This window comes from Sciurus vulgaris (assembly GCF_902686455.1).
Source record: "Sciurus vulgaris genome assembly, chromosome: 12".
NCBI classification, from domain to species: Eukaryota; Metazoa; Chordata; class Mammalia; order Rodentia; family Sciuridae; genus Sciurus; species Sciurus vulgaris.
The window spans coordinates 24,802,028-24,822,716 of record NC_136473.1 but is presented as its reverse complement, the minus strand read 5'-3'; the positions used below and the strand labels follow the sequence as shown (position 1 = coordinate 24,822,716).

General features: G+C 36.2%; 1 protein-coding gene across 16 annotated transcripts in view; it reads left to right on the top strand.

Annotated features, from left to right (window-relative positions):
• MLLT10 (MLLT10 histone lysine methyltransferase DOT1L cofactor) overlaps positions 1 to 20,689 on the top strand; it is a 175,290-nt gene that overhangs the window by 28,314 nt on the left and 126,287 nt on the right. For 14 of the 16 annotated variants that reach the window (XR_013758102.1, XR_013758103.1, XM_079106304.1 and 11 more), the window contains one exon: positions 10,949 to 11,003. Coding sequence is in view for 13 of the 16 variants with exons in the window: in XM_079106304.1 (XP_078962430.1) it covers positions 10,949 to 11,003 (55 nt within the window). In the remaining 3 variants the exon portion in view is untranslated. Of the gene's footprint in view, positions 1 to 74; positions 125 to 10,948; positions 11,004 to 20,689 lie in introns of all 16 variants that reach the window. The other 2 variants (XM_079106302.1, XM_079106301.1) reach the window with 1 other exon arrangement.

Sequence of the window (20,689 nt, the reverse complement as noted above, 5' to 3'; positions counted from 1 at the left end):
TGCAACTGTGCCTTTTGATGAGCAAAAATATTTAAATCTGATGAAGTCTAATTTATCAGTGTTTTCTTTTATAGTTATTGCTTACTGTGAGCTAAGACTTTTGCCTAATCCCGAAGTCATGAAGGTAATTTCCTTTATTTCCTCTAAAAGCTTTTGTTTTGCTCATTTATATTTAGGTTTGTGATGCATCTCAAATTATTTCTTGTGGGCTTCAAAGTTTTTTTTTTTTTTTTTTTGCATATGGCTTTTCAATTGTTTTTATACCATTTGTTGAAAAGAATTTCTTTTTCTCACTGGATTTCTTTGGTAGAACACATAGATGGCTACATAACTGGGATTTCTATAGTGGGTGTGGGAGTGTACTCCTATAATCTCAGCTACTCAGGCTGAGGCAGGAGGATTGCAAGTTTGAGGTTAGCCTCAAAAACTTAACCTTGTCTCAAACTAAAAAATTAAAATTGCTGGAATGTTGCTCAGAGGTAGACCATCCTTGGGTTTAGTCCCCAGTACCACCTTTCCCCACACCCCATGTATAAAAATTTTAGAAAGTGGGCTCTCTTTTAGGATCTTCAGTCTGTCCCATTGATCTGTGCCTCTAGTCTTATTATCACATGATTTATGATTTAATAATGTCTTGAAGTTAGAATTCAAGTCTAGCCTTCTCCCCTCCTTTTCAATATTGTTTGCATATTCTACATCCTTCACATTCCTTTATAAATATCAGCTTTTCCACTGCTCCCAAAAAGGCTAATGGGATTATGATCACAGTTGCTTTGAATCTATAGAGGAAAACTATGAGGAAAATTGACATCATAACAGTCTTTGAATCTTCTTATACATTACCATAGTACATTTCCTCATTTATTTAGGTCTTTTTTGTTTTTTTTTCTGTTCAATATTTTGTAGTTTTCTTTGGTCTTGTGATCTTATCTTAACATTTATTTTTCAGCATATTCTTTTCTGACACCATTTAAAAAACATGTTTGCTGCAATTTTTATTTTAAAACATTTTTGTTTTTGATGATATTGTAAAGTGGTATTATAATAATTAAATTTCTCATTATTATTAGCTTTGGAAATAGAATTAGTTTTCATATATTGACCTGTGTCTTACAACCTTACTTATGCCACACTAATTCTAGTAGCTTTTGGGTAGATTACTTAGATTTTTCTAGTGGGTGATCATGTCATGAATCAGTTTTGTGCTAGGGATGCAGTTCATTGGTAGAGTTCTTGCCTAGCATGTGTGAGGCTCTTGGGTTCCAGCCCTGCACAAACAATAATGATAACAATACCCACAGTTTTATCTTTCTCAATTGTGTTTCTTTCATTGTCTTCCATTATGGAATGTACTTAATCTTGTTTCCATTCTTTTAGGGGAGCATTCCATGTTAGTGTCAGCTGTAGGCTTTTTATTAATAACCTTTATCAGATTGTTTCAAATATGGGTTTTATTATTCAGGAATGGCAAAGCCAACAGCTCAGGAACACAGTTGCTTTTGAAAATACAGTTTGATTCAGGTGCAGTGGTGTACACCTGTAATCCAGTGATTTAGCAAACTGAGGCAGGAGCACTGCAGCTTCAACAACTTGGCAAGGCCCTATGCAACTTAATGAGAACCTGGTCTCAAGATAAAAAGGGCTGAGAATGTAGCTCAGTTGTAAAGCGCCCCTGGGTTCAGTCCCCAGTAGCAAAAAAAAAAAAACAAAACCAAGAGGGGATATGGCTCAGTTGGTAGAGTGCGTGCCTCATACGCACAAGGCCCTGGGTTCAAATCCCCAGCACCACAAAAAAACAAAACAAAACCCAGGAAACATACATGCATACACACACACATATAGTTTGTTATATTTGTAGGACTCAAGAGGAGGAAGCATGTCATACCATATAGGATCACATGGAGAAGCATTGGGCTGGGTCAGGAGGCAGAGGGAGCAAAGGGAAACCATGGGGAAAGAATGGGTGAGGAAGGGTCAGTAAGTTAGGATTGTCTAGTTTGAATAATTTCTAGGGATCTGGGGCATAGGCATTGCTTCTGGTTTTTGGGTACTCAGCCTTGGGATCCTTGAGGAAGGGGATATTGTGGCCTGGAGTATAAGATCATTAGTAGTATGGGCTCTGGATTCCTTGGTTTGTAAATAAAAGTTATAGAGCAGACAGGTTTGGTATGTCTAGGAATTAGCTAGTCCTGGGAGGAGTGGTCGTCTCTCTAGGATTAGCAAAGCCTCAAGATGTCAAAGTATCAGAATTGCAAAATGTAACATCATAATACATAGGTTGAATAAGATACAATAATCATATAATATTCAATAATTCTTAGTTCTTATTAAATAAGTCTTAAATTCTTTTAAGAACTAAGACTAAATGAATAAGATTTAGGCTTAGTTCTTTGAGAGTTTATATCATAAATGGATGTTTACTTTTCTCAAATGCTTTTTCCATACTGACTGAAATGATATATTTTAAAAAATTACTATGGTGAATTTTCATTATTTCATTTTCCAGTGTTACACTAAACTTGTATACATGGGAGAGATTCCTTCTTCATGGTGTATTATCTGTTTTTAAAAAATTATTTCTAGATTCGAATTGTTATATTCAATATTTTTCCATCTGTGTACTTGTAACTTTTTTGTAGCTTTTTATCAAGTGTTAGTAGTATTCCTAATCACAGGTATTAGTATTATTCTTGCTGAACTTAGAAAATGATTTGGGAAACACTCTCTTACTGAGTCAAGACCCCAACCCCAGATTTTCTGCTTCATCTTGTCAATTTTGAGAGGTTGGGCTTTTCAAGGAACTTTTCCATTTTGTTGGATTGGGGAATATAGATTATTGGTAAAATGCTTGCCTAGTATGCATGAGGCCCTGAGATCTATGCCCAACACTGCCAAAGGAGGAGGAAATTTTCCATTTCATCCAAATTGTTTTGCACCTTCAATATCTTTGGGTTCTAGAGTGATAATTCTCTTTATTCCTGTTAGTGATAATTTGTGCTCTTCCCCTTTTAAAAAAAAAAGTTCAATTTGCTTTTTCAACTTTGTTGTTTCCCTTCCTTGAGCGCTCTTTGGGATTACAGGCATGTACTACCAAGCCTGATTGTCTTGCTTTTTTCTAATATGACTGGGGAATATACTCTGATTTCAGTGGTTTTAAATTCATTTTGTTTGTTTTGTGACCAAGAGTGTAGTCTTTCATGCTGAATATGCCAGTGTTTACCTGAAAAGAATGTGACTTATAGTTTTGCTTAGATTATCTATGTCTTTATTTGTTTGTTTATTTTTGGTGATCTAGTTTGGCAGATACAAAGATAGAGATATTAAAATATCATACTGTGTTTGGGAAATTGTTTATCCTTTTACTTTGGATAATTTTTACTTCATATATTCTGAAAATTTGTTATTAGGCACACATACTTTTTTTTTTTTTTTTTTGTAGTACTGGGTATTGAACCCAGTGGCTTTCTACTACTGAGCCACATCCTCAGTGATTTTTATTTTTAGACAGGGTTTCATTATGTTGCCCAATGTCCTTGAACTTGTGATCCTCCTGCGTCAGGATAATAGATGAGTGATATTATAGATGTGTGTTGCTGCACCTGACTTACCCTTATGATTATTACATCATTGGTACATTCATGTACCAATTCAATACCCATAATCTTTACTTGACTCTTATTATCGTGAAATGCTCCTATTTGTCTTTACTATGTAATTGCTCACCATCTTCTATTTCCATTTTAACCTGTGTATGTTTTTAAATAGTGTGTCTCAGCTGGGTATAGTGGCATGTGCCCATAATCTGAGCTACTAGGGAGACTCAGCCAGGAGGATCACTTGAGCACAGGAGTTCAAGACCAGCATAGGTAACAAAGTAAGACCTCCATCTCAAAAAAAAAAAAGTGTCTTTTATATATACTGTGTAACTTGATTTTAGTTTTTCATATTTGTGCTAACATAATTAGTCTCTTATTTTTTAATCTATTAACATTTAATGTAATTATTTGGTTGCGTTGAAGTCTACCATTTCATTAAATTTTGCAACTCATCTTTTTTATTTTTAATGTTTTAAAATTTACTTTTTTAAAAATATATTGTTAGTTGTAGGTGGACACAATACTTACATTGTATTTTTATGTGGTGCTGAGGATCGAACCCAGTGCCTCACCCATGCTAGGTGAGTGCTGTACCACTGAACCACAACCCCAGCCCCTAGATATACTTTTACATATATTTCAGAATTAATTTAATGATATACAATTAATATACTATAGAGCTAATATACTATATAGCTATGTAATATAGTATATTTTGTATTATGAGTGTATACATATATACTTTATAGATATATATATTATTATTATACTTGAGAGCTGAACCATTCAAAATATATAATTCAGTGTTTTTAGTAAACTATTCACAGAATTGTGAAACATCACCACAATCAAGTTTAGAACCTTTTTATCACTTCCCAAAGAAGCTCTGGTTCATTAGCAGTCCCTCCCCATTACCTTGTTTATTCTGCTCCTGGTAACCACAGTGTACTCTCTGCCTCTTTAGATATGCTTCTTCTGGACATTTCTTTCTTTCTTCTTCTTCTTTTTTTTTTTTTTTGTGGGGTCTCATACCAGAGACCTAACTCAGAGGCGATTAAACATCTCTAGTCTTTTGTATTTTTTGTTTTAAGATAGGGTCTTGTTAAGTTGCTTAGGTCCTCTCTAAGAGGTTGCTGAGGCTGCCTTTGAACTTGAAATCCTCCTGCCCCAGCCTCCTCAGTTACCAGAATTATAGACGTGCTTCACTATGCCCACCTACATTTATTAGAACTTTTCCTTTTTATTGTCCAATAATATTTCATTGTATGGACATACCACATTTTACTTATTTCTTCATTAGTTTGTTAGACATATAGATTTTATCTACTTTTGGGCTATTATGAGGAGTAAGTTGTTCTGTTGCACCATAGGGTGACTATAGATAACAATAATGTTGGGCTGGCAAAGTAGCTCAGCGATAGAGGACTTGCTTAGCATGTGCAAAGTCCTTGGTACCATCCCCAGCACCACAAAAAGCAAAAACAAAACACCACCACCAACAACAACAAATAATTTGCATTTCAAAAATCTGGAAGAAAGAAGTGTGAAGTGTTTTACCATCAAGAAATGTTGAAGAGATAGATGTTTCACCTAGTTTCAACATTATACATGTTTGTTACTGTATCATCTGGTACCCATAAATATGTAAGCTTTTTATGTTTTTAATGTATAAGTTAAAGAATAAGTTGATTTTTTTTAAATTAAAATGTGCATTCATACATTCATGTACCAATTCAGTACCCTTGGGTGGAGGATTTTTTAGCCATGTGGTAATTTTTAATGTTTTCAGAAACTACTAAAGTGTGCCATTTTACATTACATTACATTTTACATTACATTTACCACAAGTAATATGTAGAGGTTTCAGTTTCTCTGTATCTGTGCCACGATTTGTTATTATTTGACTTCTGGTTTTAGCCATCCTAATGAGCATAAAGTGGCTTCTTAGTGGGTTGTTGATTCATATTTCCTTAATAGTGTTATGATTCTTTTCATGTGCTTATTGGTCGTTTTTATTTTTTCTTTAAATGACTTCGGATTCTTGGCCCAATTTTTAATTGGTTGTATATCTTTTTTTCCACTGGACATCTTTTTACATATTCTAATACAATGCCTTTATATCAGGTACATGATTTGTAAACATTTTTGCATTCTGGAGGTTGTCTTTTTCATGATGGTATTGTTTGCAGCACTGAAGTTTTGAGTTTGGAAAATTCCAATTTACCGAGTTTTTCTTTTGTTGTCTCTGCTTTTGGTGTTGTGGCTAAGAAACCATTATTAAGCCAGGTCATGAGTTTGTATTATTTCTCCTTTTCCTTCTCATCTTCTTCCTTTCCTCCTCCTCTTGTTTTGGTACTGGAAATTTAACCCAGGGGCCCTTCACCACTAAACTACATCCCCAGCTTTTTTTTTTTTTGTTGGGGGGGGGGCAGGGTCTTACTAAGTTGCTTGGGGCCTTGATGAGTTGCTACTAGGATTACAGGCGGGTCATCATGCCTGACCCCAGCAGTACTTTATCACTGAACTATATCCTCTGTCCTTTTTTTTATTTTGATGCAGGATCTTGCTAAGTTGCTGAGGCTGGTCTCAAATTTGTGATCTTCCTGCCTTTGCCTCCTGAGTCACTGGGATTACAGAGGTTCACCACTGCACCTGGGCCTCCTTTGTTTTTGAGTTGGGTCTTGGGTTCTTACTGTGTTGTTCAGATGGGTCTTGAACTCATGGACTCAACTGATCCTCCCTCCTCTATCTCTGGAGTAGCTGGGATTATAGGCGTACACCACCATGTCCAGCCTCAGGTTTTACTCTGATTTTTTCCCAAGAATTTTGTAGTTTTAGCTCTAACATTTAAAACCATGATCCATTTTTAATTAATTTTTGTGTATGATATCAGGAAGGAATCCAACTTAATGCTTTTGTGCATATCTCTAGTAATTTTAACATATTTCCTTTTTACATTTTATTTATAGAGTATCACTTATTTAAATATTTTAATGCTGTGCAAATTGTACACATTGTGCATCTGCTGAGATTTTTCTATATACTGCTATCTTTTGTCATTTAAGCCCTTTCCATATGTTAGATCTACATATATTTTAATCCCCAGAAAATAATATTATATGCTTGGCTTTCAGTTATCATATGTAATCTTAGGAACTTAAAAGCTGAAAGTCTTTACCTTTACCCATGTGTCTACCATTTGTGGTGCTCTTCTTTGCTTTGAGGATTTCAGTTTTCTATATCATTTTCCTTAATTCTGAAGAATTTCTTACCTATGTTTACAAGGTATGTCTGCTTGTGTTCTTTTATCTGAAAATATCTATTTCACTATCTTTGAAGGATATTTTAGATGGATATAGAATTTTGTGTTGACAGTGCTTTTTTCTCCCTCACATTTTAAAGATGTTGTTTGACTGTCCTTGGCTTCCATACTTAAGAGAAATTGGGGGCTGAGTAGCACATGCCTGTTTTGGGAGGCTGAGGCAGGAGAACTGCAAGTTCAAAGTCAGTTTTAGCAATTTAGCAAGACCCTCAGCAATTTAGTGAGACCCTGTCTCAGAATGAAAAATAAAATGGGCTGGGGATGTCTGGCTCAGAAGTTAAACACCCCTGGCTTCAATCTCTGGCACTGCCCCTGGTACTGTCTTAAGCATGCTCTCTACCTTTGAGTTACCCCCAGACCATGTACAGTTTTTTTTTTTTGTTTTTTTTTTTTAACTTTTTTTGGTATTTATTTATTTTCATGAGGATTGAACCCAGTGGCTCACATGTGCTAGTCAAGTGCTCTACCACTGAGCCACAACCCAGCCCCTATAGTTTTTTTTTTTTTTTAATAGTTTGTCTCCTTTATTGAGATTTCCTATTTTCTTTGTAGGTACATTTTTATTGACCGCTTATAGAACTTTGTTGTAATATCTATTTTAAAACCCCTTTCTGCTAATTCTAATGTCTGGTTCATTTTTGGATTTTTTTTTTTTTTGGTAATGAGATTGAACCCAGGGTTGCTCTACCACTGAGCCACATCCCCATGCCATCCCTTTTTGTTTTGATACTGAGTCTGTCAGGCTGGCCATCTTTGGGATCCTCCTGCCTTAGTCTTCTGAGTGACTGGGATTGTGGATGTGTGCCACCACTCCTGTCATAAAAATCTTATGGTTATAAATGATCATATAAAATATTTGTACATGTATTTTTTATGTCTTGAAGTTAAATGATATAAAAACAACATGGTATTTAATAAATGTAATTTATTAGTTCCTTTCACTCTCTAAGACTGAAGCATTTGAATCAGTGTTTTTTGTGGTTCGTATTACTAGATCGCTTTCTGAAAGAATTGGATTATAGTGTCATCAACAGAAAAAGATAGTTTGTTGTCTAGTGCCCCACTCCCCACTTGGGATTGAGTCCAGGGCCTCATTCCTGTGACCACTAAACTACATCTGTACCCCTAGGAATTATCTTTTAACGAAAGCTTTACTTTGTTTGGTATTCATATGTTTTTAATTAAAAAAAGATTTTTTTAAAGTGTTTGTGATTGAATCCAGAGCCTCATGTATGCTAGGCAAGCACTCTACACTGAGCCACATCCCCATCCTCCCAGAATCTCTTTGAATTGTTTATTTTAGTGCTTTGGGTTTTTTAAATAGAAAATTTTGATTTCTTAGGTTGACTATTATTTTTGCTTTTAATTACTGTATTGAAATTGTTATTCAGACATTTCGAATTTATATGAAAGATCAAAAAAGTTTAAGGATCTTATGTGAATTCTCTTTTCCCTGTTTGCCCAACAGTTCTTTCTAAAATATCTTTAATTTTTTTTTATGTGATGCTAAGGATCGAACCCAGTGCCTCCTCACATGTGCTAGGCAAGTGCTCTACCACCGAGTTACAACCCCAGCCCCTGCCCAATAGTTCTTACACCTAATCATTGAAAGGATAATCTATCAGGACTGTGCCTGGGTTCATTCCCCAGCACTACAAAAAGAAAAAAAAAAAAAAAAAAAGAAATCAGGGAAAAGATAATCTTAAGTCTGGATATAGTCTTGATATTAGATTTAGTTACACTTACATCAGCAGTTCTTTCCCAGATAAATCATTACTAACAGTGCTTTCTTTGAAGGGGAAGGCTGTTGTATATTTTATTTCTGTGTTATATAGTTCCTTCTTTCCTTCCTTCCTTCCTGTCCTGGCATTTGAACCCAGGACCTCAAACATGATAGGCAAATGCTTTACCACTGAGCTATATCCCCATCTCTTTTTAGAACTTTTTATTTTGAGACAGGATCTTGCTTAATTACCCAACTTGGCTTTGAATTTGGTATCCTTCTAACTTCCAGGTATCTAGGATTACAGTGCTATGTTTTTATATTTTAGAACTAACATATATTTTTTGTATTTTGTGGTGCTAGGAATTGAATTCAGAGCCTCAATCATACTAGATTGAGAATACTGAATACTAAATTCAGAGCCTCACCATACTAGGCAAGTGTTCCACCACTGAGCTACATTCCCATCTAGAACCAAATTGTTGCTTTCATTTTTTTCTCAAGTGTGCTTGTCTCTGTTCTCTTCATCTTCTGTCTTGTATTTTGAGTTATTGTGTCTGGTGACTGTGGTAGGTGCTAGGGCTATAGACACTAAATGGAGTTCATGATTTAGCAGTGAGAATATACATAATTGCACACATAACTTATTGCTAATATTTTGGAGTTCAATGTGTTGTTGTGGAAAGTTCATACTGTACATTGGTGGAGGTTGGTTAAGAGTGAATATTGGAGACTGAGGATGTAGCTCAGAGGTAGAGCACTTGGGTAGCATGCTCAAGGTCCTGGTCCATCTCCTGTATCTTAGTAGATTAATACACATCAGTCTGTTAAGAAGGAAGGTATAGGGTATTCTTAATATACCTAACCTAATATGGAGATTTAGAGATACCATCTCTGATGAAGTGTCTTGAAGCAAGAACCTGAGGGAAGAATAGAAGTTAGTCAGTTCATACTGTACATTGGTGCAGATTGGTTAAGAGTAAGTATTGGAGACTGGAGATGTAGCTCAGATGTAGTCTCCTGCCTAGCATGCTTGAGGCCCTGGGTTCCATCGCCAGTACCTAAAAAGCAAAACAAAACAAAAGAATATTGGGAAACTGTATAGGAGGTCATTGACATGTCCTTATGAGACATGATACATTGGCTTGCAGAAGGGTAATTAAAGAGGTAAAGAGTGTGAGCATTTAGGAGGAGGAAAGGTGAAATGTTGTGATTAAATGTAAGGTTAGAAAGTAGGCTTTGGTCGAGCATAGTGCCACATACCCCTCCCTTTTTATTTTTTATTTTCAGATAGGGTCTTTCCAAGTTGCTGAGGCTGGCCACCCAATTTGTGATTCTCCTGCCTCACCCTGCTGGGATTACAGGCATATGTCATTGCACCTGGGCCCAAAATAACTTTGGAGTCACACATTGTGTGAGTGATAAGAGTAACTAGAATAGTGTAGTTCTAGAAAGGAAGTCATTACATGTATAACATCATGACTTGCCACTTTAAATCAGCATTCTAAATTCTTCTGTTTGGCTCTCTCTGTGGGGTGGTTGTGTGCTGGAGATTTCAACTGATTTTGTTTCTTTATTGTAGGAAAAACCAGACCTACTTGACTACAGTAATAGTAACTGATCTTAGAAAGTAAATAGATGTAGATAAATGCCAGAAACCTTGCCTCAGTTCTGTGTTGAGAGGATCTTTATTTGTTTTTTATTGTTTTTAAGAGGGGTCTTACTATGTTGCCCAGGCTGGTCTCAGTCTCCTGACTCAACTGATCCTTTTTCCTTAGTGTTCTGTGTAGCTGAGACTGTAGGTACACACCATTGTTCCTGGCTGTAAATTATTGAAAATTGCAGCAGGATGTTTAAAAATAATACTGTACTTTGAAAGAAGTTCTTAAACAAGGTGTGTTGGTGCATACCTGTAATCTTGGTGGCTTGGGAGGCTCACTGAGGCAAGAGGATGACAAATTTGAATTCAGCATTAGCAACTTAGGCTCTAAACAACTTAGTAAGACCCTTTATCAAAATTAAAAAAAAAAAAAAAAAAAAACTTGGCTGGGGCTGTAGCTCAGTGTAGGGTATCCCTGGGTTCAATCCTTAGTATCCAAAAAAAGGGGGAAGTTGTTAATCTGTTAATCCGCTGCTCTGAGGAAAATCATGTCATCACAATTATTTTGTTAGGTATGTCCTGGAATATTCTTGGCAACTAATACAAAACTGTTCTTCCCATGTTTTCTATAGTTTTGAAATTGTAGGGAAGATGTACTTTTGGTAATCTGAAGTAATCTCTTCATTCCTTTTCCTTTTTTTAAATAGAGATGTGAACTATGTCCTCATAAGGATGGAGCTTTAAAAAGAACGGATAATGGGGGTAAGTACAGAGATTTTTGGAAAAAAAACTTTTTTTAAAATTGAATACTGGAATGAGTAATTAAAGTACCTGGTAGTTCATATTATTTATCAGTGTTTACTACTCAAATATTTTTTCACAGTAGTAGATGTAATTCATTATTTTTGTAGTGAAACAGTTTTTTTTTGTTTTTGTGGACAAATTTAAGCATTGACTATTTCATGCGGAATGATCAACATACTTCTAATCAAAATCTTGATTCTTTTTTTAAAATGGAAATTATATTTGAAACTTTTGAACAATAAATATTTTATTTCTCTCTACACAGATAATGTTTGTAGTGAATGTTAATTTTAACATCCTAAAGATTTTTGTTGCTTGAATATAAAGAAATTCTGACTTCTGTCTCTTAAATTCTGGTGTTTTTTTCCCCCAAGCATCCTTGCGTACTACAGGTTGAGCATTCCTAATCTGGACTTTCTTAATCTGAAATTCTTCAACTCCAACACTTTTGAGTATCAAATTTGGATTTTGGAGCATTACAGATTTTGGATTTTTAAATAGCAATAAATGCTCAACTCGTAAAGTCGATGCAGATATTTCAAAATTGAAAACCTCAGATCCAAAACACTTTTCCCAACCAAGCATGTTGGATGAGAAACACTGACCCTATACTCATTTTAAAATTTTTACTTGTGGTTATCAGAGGAATCTCTATTTCTTTACATCTCAGTACCATTTTAAAATATGTAAATATGAAAATATTAAGCCATGACATACTATAAAAGTTAAGTAACTAATAAGGAAACTCATGCTATGATAGTTTTCTGCCTCTTTTGAGGTGATTTTTTTTCTCCCTTATTCTGTCAAGAATTATACTGATTTATTTTTGAAAGTTAATCTGTTTTTTTCAGAATAAACTCTTATTGTGGGATTCAGTTTAATGGTTTGTTTAGAATTTGCCATCTGCTTGTTTGTTTATATGTTTCTCATTTTATGCTACTGGGTATTGATCTTGGGAGTGCTTTACTTTTGACGTGTATTTTGAGACCTTGTCATTTTATTTTGGGACAGGGTCTTGCTGAACTACCCAGGCTGGCTTCATACTTTTTCATTGCTCCTGCATTAGCTTTCCAAGTAGCTGGGATTATAGGCATGTGCCACTGTGCCTGGTTGGCATCTATTTATGAAATTAAAGAAATTAAGCTGTGACTTTCTTTCCTTTTTATAGTTGTATCAGATTTTGACATTAATGTCATGCTGCTCTTATTACAAGTAGGGAGGTATTCTTTTGTTTTTCTGGAAGCATTTGTGTAAGATTGATATATTATCCATTTGTGTTTGGTAGGATTCCCTGGTATCTGGGTCTAGAGTTTTCTGAAAGTTATAATTGTGGATAACTTTTTTTTTTTTTAAACTGGCCAAAAAATTCTTTAAAATTTCTATTTTTTAATTGAGATTTGGTTTTAGTAAGTTGTTTTTTGGCAGTTCATCATTTGTTTTTTATTTTATTTTGTGGTACTAGAGATTAAACTCAGGGGTGCTCTACCACTGAGCTATATTCCCAGCCCTTTAAAATTTTTTTTTGTTTTGTTTTTGTACCAGGCATTGAACCCAGGGGCACTTAACCACTGAGCCTCATTCCCAGCCCTTTTTTTAAATACAGGGTCTTGCTAAGTTGTTTAGTGTCTCACTAAACTGCCAAGGCTAGTTTCTAACATGTGTTGTTCCTGCCTCAGCTTCCTGAGTAGCTGGGATTACAGGTGCGTGTCACCCCACTTGTTACAAATGTTTCCTTTTTTCTTTTTCTTTATTAATTTTTAAAAAATTTGTTTGGTACTAGGGTTTGATCCCAGGGATGCTTTGCTACTGAGCTACATTCACTCTTCTTGAGATAGGGCTTTTTACTAAGGTTGCTGAGTCTGTCCTTGAATTTGTGATTTTCCTACCTCAGCTTCCTGGTCACTGGGATTACAGGAATGCAATACCCACCATGCCTAACTGCACACATGTTTTCTACAAATGACATCTTAATGCTCATAGGAAAAAACAAACAAACAGAAAAACAACAACCCAGTAGTTTTCTCTGCATCCTTATTCTGTTGGCCTTTTTTTTTTCTCTTTCTTCTTTTTAACTTTTTACAGTTCTGCGGCTCATACCCCATGTCTTGTGGAGGGAGTTCCTTGTGCCTTGTGTCACTGACAAATCTCTAGTCCTTGGTTTTATCTATTTTTAAAATTTTTTATCCACCCCATTTTTTTTAACCTTTTACAACTGTTTTGCTAAAAACAAATGTAAAAACATACACATTAGCCTAGGCTTACACAAGGTTTAGGAGTATTAATATCACTCTGTTGTACCTTTATGCCTTGACTTCCTGGAATGTTTTCAGGACAGTAATATCCATGGAAAGCTGGGTGCGTAGCTCAGTGGTACAGCATTGCCTAAGCATGAACAAGGTCCCAGTCCCTAGGACAGCTAAAAAAAAAAAAAAAAAAAAGAGTATGGAGCTATCATCATTTATGGTAACAAGGCTTTCTTCTGGAGTATCTCCTAAATGACCTTCCCGAGGCTGCTTTATAGTTTTGTTGTTGTTGTTTTGGTTTTGTTTTTGTAGTGCTTAGGGATCAAACCCCAGGGTTTGTGCATGCTAGGCAAGAGCTCTGTTATTGAACCACATCCCCAACCAACTTTTTTTTTTTTTTTTTTTTAATAAGTAGGAGTATAGGATGATGTATACATAGTTGTTTATTATCATCACCAATTATTATTATACTATATGTATTTGTATGTGCCATACTTTTATACAATTGGCAGCAGAGTCAATTTCTTTAGACCACATTGCCACAAATGTGACTGCTGCACTAGGACATTATGATCACTGTAACTTCATTAGACAATATGAATTTTTCACCTGGATTATAATGTTATGAGACCATGGTCATGCATGAGGTTTGTGGTTGACCAAAATGTTATATTGTGTGTGACTATTATAAGCTTAAAATACCTTGTTTTTTTGGACTGGTGATTAAACTCAGTGGTGCTTAACCACTGAAGTACACCCCCCAGCCCTTTTTAAATTTTTTTTTTTTTTTTTTTTTTTATTTTGAGACAGGGTTTTGCCTCACAAGTTGCTAATGCTGGCCTCTGACTTGCCATCCTCTTGCCTCAGCCTCCCAAGTTCCTGGGATTATTGGCATACACCGCCATACCCAGCTTAAAAATATATTTAATACCCTTAAACTACTGGGTGTTGTAGCTTACTCTCATATCCGTGTGGCCAAATAGGAGCTGTGGCTCCTGTGAGAGTATGGTGTCATAGGTTGTTAGCCTGGAAGGAGCTCAAAATTCAAATTTCTACTGAAAACATATTGCTTTTTACACCTTTGTAAAGTTGAAAAATTGAAGTTGCACATTTATAAGTTGGGGACTCTGTGTTCTGATTGAGTATCCATTATATGAAATAAGTAGCTTCTCAAGATTTTTTTCCCTTGACTGTGTGTGTTATGTTATTGGGGATTGAACCCATGGGTGCTCTACTACTAAGCCACATCCCTAACCCCTTTTGTTATTTTAAAAATTTTTATGGCAGTCTCCCTAAATTTCTGATTCTGGCCTTGAACTTGAGATCCTCCTGTCTTAGCCTCCAGAGAAACTAGGATTATAGGCATGTGCCCCATATCTGGCTTCCCTTGACTTTTAACATTAATTGTTATGTGATAATGTGGTTGCCTTTTCAGTCATTTTCTTGGTGTTTTTTGTCTCTTGAATATGTAGATTCATGTATTTTATAAAGTTTTGGAAAATTTGGCCTGCTATTTCTTTTTTTTTTTTTTTCTTCTTCTTTTTCTTGGTACTGGGATCTAACTCAGGAATGGTTTACCACTGAGCTATATCACCAATCCTTTTAATTTTTTTTTTTTTTTTTTTTTTTTTTTTTTTTTTTTTTTGGTGGTACTGGGGATTGAACCCAGGGCCTTATGCATGCAAGGCAAGCGCTCTACCAACTGAATTTTTTATTTTGAGACAGAGTCTCACTGACTTGCTGAGACTGGCCTCAAACTTGTGATCTTCCTGTCTCAGCCTCTCAAGTCACTGGGATTACAGGTGTGTGCTCCCATGCCAGGCTTGGACTATTATTTCTTCTTTCTACCCATTTTTCTTGCTCCTCTACTCATGTTTCCATGAGTAATTATACATATTTTTATTAGGAATGATTGTGCTGTCAGATTACTTATGCATTGTTCTCAGACTGGATACTTTAAATTGGCTTATCTTCCAAATTTGCTGATTTTTCCCCTTGCTTTTAAACTGTTAAGTGTATTTTTCATTTCTTTTTTTTTTATTGTAAACAAATGGGATACATGTACATGGAGTACATGGAGTCAAGGCATACCATTTGTGTAATCATAAATTTACCTAGGGTAATGTTGTTTGATTCATTCTGTTATTTTTTTCCCTCTCCCCCACTCCTCCCACCCCTCTTTTCCCTCTATACAGTTCTTCCTTCCTCCATTCTTGCCCTCCTCCTTAACCCTAACCCTAAACCTAACCTTAACCCTAACACTAACCCCTCCCATCCCCCTATTTTTCATTTCTGTTATTATAAATTTTAGCTCCAGAATTTGATTCTTTCTTTCCTTCTTTCTGTGTGTGTGTGTGTGTGTGTGTGTGTGTGTGTGTGTGTGTGTACGCATGCGCCCTGGGAATCAAACCCAGATCCTCCTGTTTGCTAGGCAAGCGCTCTCTACTGAGGTATGGCACATCCCCAGCCCTGTTTGGTTGTTCTTTCTTTTGGTACTAGTAACTGAACCCAGGGTTGTTTTTTCACTGAGCTACATCCCCAGCCCTTTTTTAAAATTTTTTTTTTATTTTGAGACAGAGTGTCACTAAGTTGCCCAGGCTAGCCTCAAACTCGAGGTCTTCCTGTCTCAGTGTGGATCCTAAGTAGCTGGAATTATACACCAGAGCCACTGGATCTGGCTAACTTCTATTTCTTTATTGATATTTGACCCTTTGAGCACTTATAAGACAATTATTTTAAAGTCTTTGCCTAGTGAATCCAGTGGTGTGTTTCTGGAGGTATAGTTTCTGTTAATATCTTCTGTGAATAAGTCATGTTTTCTTTTTCTTTGAGTGTTCTGTAACTTGTTTTAAGAACTGAATAGGTTTGGCTGGAGGTATATTCAAGGTGTAGAATTGTTTGCCTAGTATGTGCGAGGCCTTTGATTTGATCTTCATATAAAACTGGACTTTGGTAACTTTGGAAATCAGATTCTTCCTTCAGGGTTTAGTTTTGTTGCTTGCTGTATGCTAAAGCCATTTAAAAAAAATGGTTGTTTACATGTTTTTATGAAGTGCGTATCTTTGTCATATGTAGTTGCTGAAACCTGTATATCTTTGTCTTCATTTAAGTGTTTTGACAAAGATTTCCTCGAAAATCAGGTGCTGAATACTAAAAGGTAAAGAGTACAAGAATAAAGAAAAATAAATACCTTGACTCATTTTTGCAGTCATTCTGTGCACTGGACTTTCCTTCAGTGTTTCAGTTTCTTTACAACTGTGTCCTAGCCTTTCACTCCTGCTTGTACTGTGTCATGATTCTAGTCAGAGATGAAAGGGAAGGATCTTCTTAGGTCTCTTCTGAGGATGAGTCTTGATTGGACATGCCCATGGCTCTCTGTATCCTCCATTATACCCACGTGTTTTTGAAAGGCACCAGTTTCCCAAAGAAGATTTCTTCCTGGTTTTGCCTTTGAGGCTTTTGGTACTTACAAAGCAACTGTAATCTTTGGCCCCAGAATTCTGTGGGATATCTTTGCTTTTCATGATTTTTTAGGGTCACACTTCTGTCCTGAGTTTTGAGAGAGAAGAACGACAAGCACATTGCCCCAGTCCTTTGGTAGCCTCCAGACACTTTGCAACAGGGACGGACACAATTATTATTATTATTATTTTTTTTTGGGTGGGTGGTACCAGGGCCTTCAGCATGCTAGACTTGCACTCCCTCACTAAGCTATATCCCTGGATCTTTTTATTTTTTCTGGGTTAGATTCTTGTGAAGTTGCCCAGGCTGACCTCAAATTTGTGATCCTCCTGCCTCAGCCTCTGGAATAGCTGGGATTACAGGTTTGTACCACTGTCCCTTCCTTTTTTTTTTTTTTTTTTGGTACCAGGGATTGAATTCAGTGGTACTGAACCACTGAGCCACATCCCCAACCTTTTTTTTTTTGCATTTTATTTAGAGACAGGGTTTCACTTAGCTTAGGGCCTCGCTAAGTTGCTGAGGCTGACTTTGAATTCACAGTCCTGCCTCAGCCTTCCCAGCTGCTGGGATTATAGGTGTATGCCATGGCATCCATTCCAACATACTTCTTTATACATAAAAGTTGGGTCCTTCTGAAATCGGTGACAGGATTCTACACCAGGAAACTCTGGCTGCTCTCTTCCAGATGTCCTTCCAACCTAAGGCATGCAAAGGTCAAGGGAAAGTAAAGATGCCAAAGATTTCCTGTCATTTTTAAGTTGCCTTTTTTTTTTTAATATTTTTTAGTTGTGGTTGTCGATGGACCTTTATTTTATTTATTCTTAGGCGGTGCTGAAAATTGAACTCTGTGCCTTACACATGCTAGGCAGGCACTCTACTGCTGAGCCACAACCCCAGCCCAGCCTTTTTTTCCTTAAATTCAGTGTCCTCCTTGGTTGTTGAAAACCTTTTACTGTTTTTCAGAGTTCTGATAAAATAGGTTTTGAGAATTCTTTTTTTTTTTTTGGTGGGGGCATGGAGGGGAATACTGTGGATTAAACTCAGGGGCACTCTGCCACTGAACTACATCCCCAGCCCTGTTTTGTATTTTATTTAGAGGCAGGGTCTTACTGAGTTGCTTAGTGCCTCACTTTTGCTGAGACTGGCTTTGAACTCAAGATCCTCCTACCTCAGCCTCCCAAGCTGCTGTTATCAGAGAGAACATTTGGCCTTTGGTTTTGGGAGATTGGCTTTTTTCATTTAGCATAGGCATGTGCCACTGCATCCAGCATGAGGTTTTGAGAATTCTTGCTGGTTTTTAACCTTTGAGTTGTGTGCTCCTTTATGCTGTTGTAAATCTGGATGTCCTGCATTACTGTAAATCTTTTTGAACTTTGTTCTGAGATAGTTAAGATCTGTGGAAAGAGTTGATATTTTGGGTGCCTGCTGCTATGACTTTTTAGGTGGGTCTGCAGCAGTGTTTGATCCTAGGGGTAGTTATACCCTACTATTGAGGCAAGACCTTACTGAATATTCTGCCCAATGCTCTATGAATGATGAATTTTTTCTAGTCTGGCTGTGGGAATACAAACTGTTTCTGGCTGTTTGGGTCTATTGGCCATTGTTCTGTGTAATCCTTTTGGAATGGCCTTTTTCCAACCTCAGGTAATTTCCTTTATGTATGTACATGTACTGATCAGTACTCTGATGAGTATTTAAATGGTCCCTCTGCATATCTCTAGGGTTCTCTTTCTGAGGAGCTCTCATGTTTAGTAGCCTGTCCTGTTTGTAGCTGTCATGGTTTCACCAGTCTTAGCTTCATCAATGTAGACTCTGGGAGTTCCTGTGCCATGAACTGAGAAAACTCTGAAGACAGTAAGCTGGGGCAAATTTAGAGCTTATCTCATTTATTTATTGTGTTTCAGTCTTGGTCTCCATTACCTGATAGTCAGTGTCATGCATATCACTGTCTCAGGTATTTTGTCTTTTTTTTTTTTTTTTTTGCGATTGGGAATGTGTGAATTAATTGTCTTACGCAGAAGGCTAAATTTGGTCTCTGATATTCCATCTTAGAGCTGTTAATGTTGATTTTTTCCTATGTTGTCATTTGTTTCTCCCTTTTGATTATTCTTTAGTACTTTTTTTTTTTTTTAACCTTTATTATTTAGTTTTTTTAATTTGGTGCTGGGGATCAAACCCAGTGCTTCATGTATGCTAGGGAAACACTCTACCACTGAGCCACAACCCTGGCCCTGGGACTGGTTTGAATTAAATTGATTCAATACAACTAATTACTATTGCAATTGAATTTAATTAATTACATTAAATTGCCCCTTTGGCCATCTCTGTTTTTATTGTGGATCATGTTCCCTCCCTTCCTCATACCAAGGGACTGAACCCAGGGCCTTATGCATGTGAGGCAAGTGCTGTATTACTGAACTACATGCTCTAACTCTTTTTCTGTATACATTTATTTATTTTTGTCTGTAATATGCACATTTTAAAAATTTGTTCTTTTTAGATATATATGACAGTGGAGTATATTATACATACACACAGTATAACTTATTCTAATTAGGATTCCATTGTTGTGGTGTACATGATGTGGAGTTACACTGGTCGTGTGTTCATGTATGAACATAGGAAAGTGATGTCCAGTTCATTCTACTGCTTTTCCTATTCCCATTCCCCGTCCCTTCCCTTCTCTTCCCTTCCCTTCCCTTCCTTTCATTCTTCTAATCCAGTGAACTTCTGTCCTCTCCACTTATTACGTATTAGCATCCACATATCAGAGAGAACATTTGGCCTTTGGTTTTGGGAGATTGGCTTTTTTCATTTAGCATGATAGTCTCCAGTTCCATCTATTTACTGGCAAATGCCATAACTTCATTCTTTATGGCTGAGTAATATTTCATTATTTCATTAGAACGTGCATATATACCACATTTTCTTTATCCATTCATCTGTTGAGGGGCACCTAGGTTAGCTATTGTGAATTGAGCTGCATGTACATTTATTTATCTATTTCAGTTTATATAATGTATTACAGTTTATAGTTTTTTATACCAATAACCTTAGTTAATGTGTACATGCTTTACACAAAATATGGATTAAAACTATAGATATCATTTACCATGTTCCTCCTCTGATTTTTTCTGTAGTTTTTTTTTTTTTTGGAAACAGGACCTTGTTAAGTTGCTGAGTCTGTCTTTCAATTTGTGATAATCCTGCCTTACCCTCTTGAGTTGCTGTGAACTTTTTTTTTTTTCGGTACTGGGGATTGAACTCAGGGGCACTTGACCACTGAGTCATATCCCCAGCCCTATTCTGTATATTATTTAGAGACAGGGTCTCACTGAGTTGCTTAGCACCTCACTTTTGCTGAGACTGGTTTTGAACTCAAGATCCTCCTGCCTAGCCTCCCGAGCTGCTGGGATTACAGGCAAGCACCAATGCACCCAGAGATGTGAGCCTTTTAAAAATAGTTTTAAAGTGTTAAATCTGTAAACATCAAATACTCTACCAAACCAGTGTTTTACTTTTCATTTATGTATGTACATATGTATATGTATTTTGTGGTACTGGGGATTAAACCCAGGGATTCTCTACCACCAGGCTACATACTTCCCCACCTTTTTTTAAAATTAATTTTTTTAATGTTTTATTTTTGAGTTTCCCTAAATTACTCAGGCTGGCATGGAACTTGCAATCTTCCTGCCTCAGCTTTCCAAGTTACTGGAATTGTAGTTATATGCCAGCACACACAGCTATGTTTTACTTTTTAGTTAAGCAGTCATATATTTTAAATGAAATTAGTAAATGATATTATTATTGTTTTATATGGTCAGTATCCATTCAAAGTACCTACACTTTTTCATTTTTTCTTTAACTCTTCCTTTGAAATCATTTTCCTCTTATGTGAGGAAAATTGTTTAGTGTTCTCTTCAGTGGTGTTTGAAA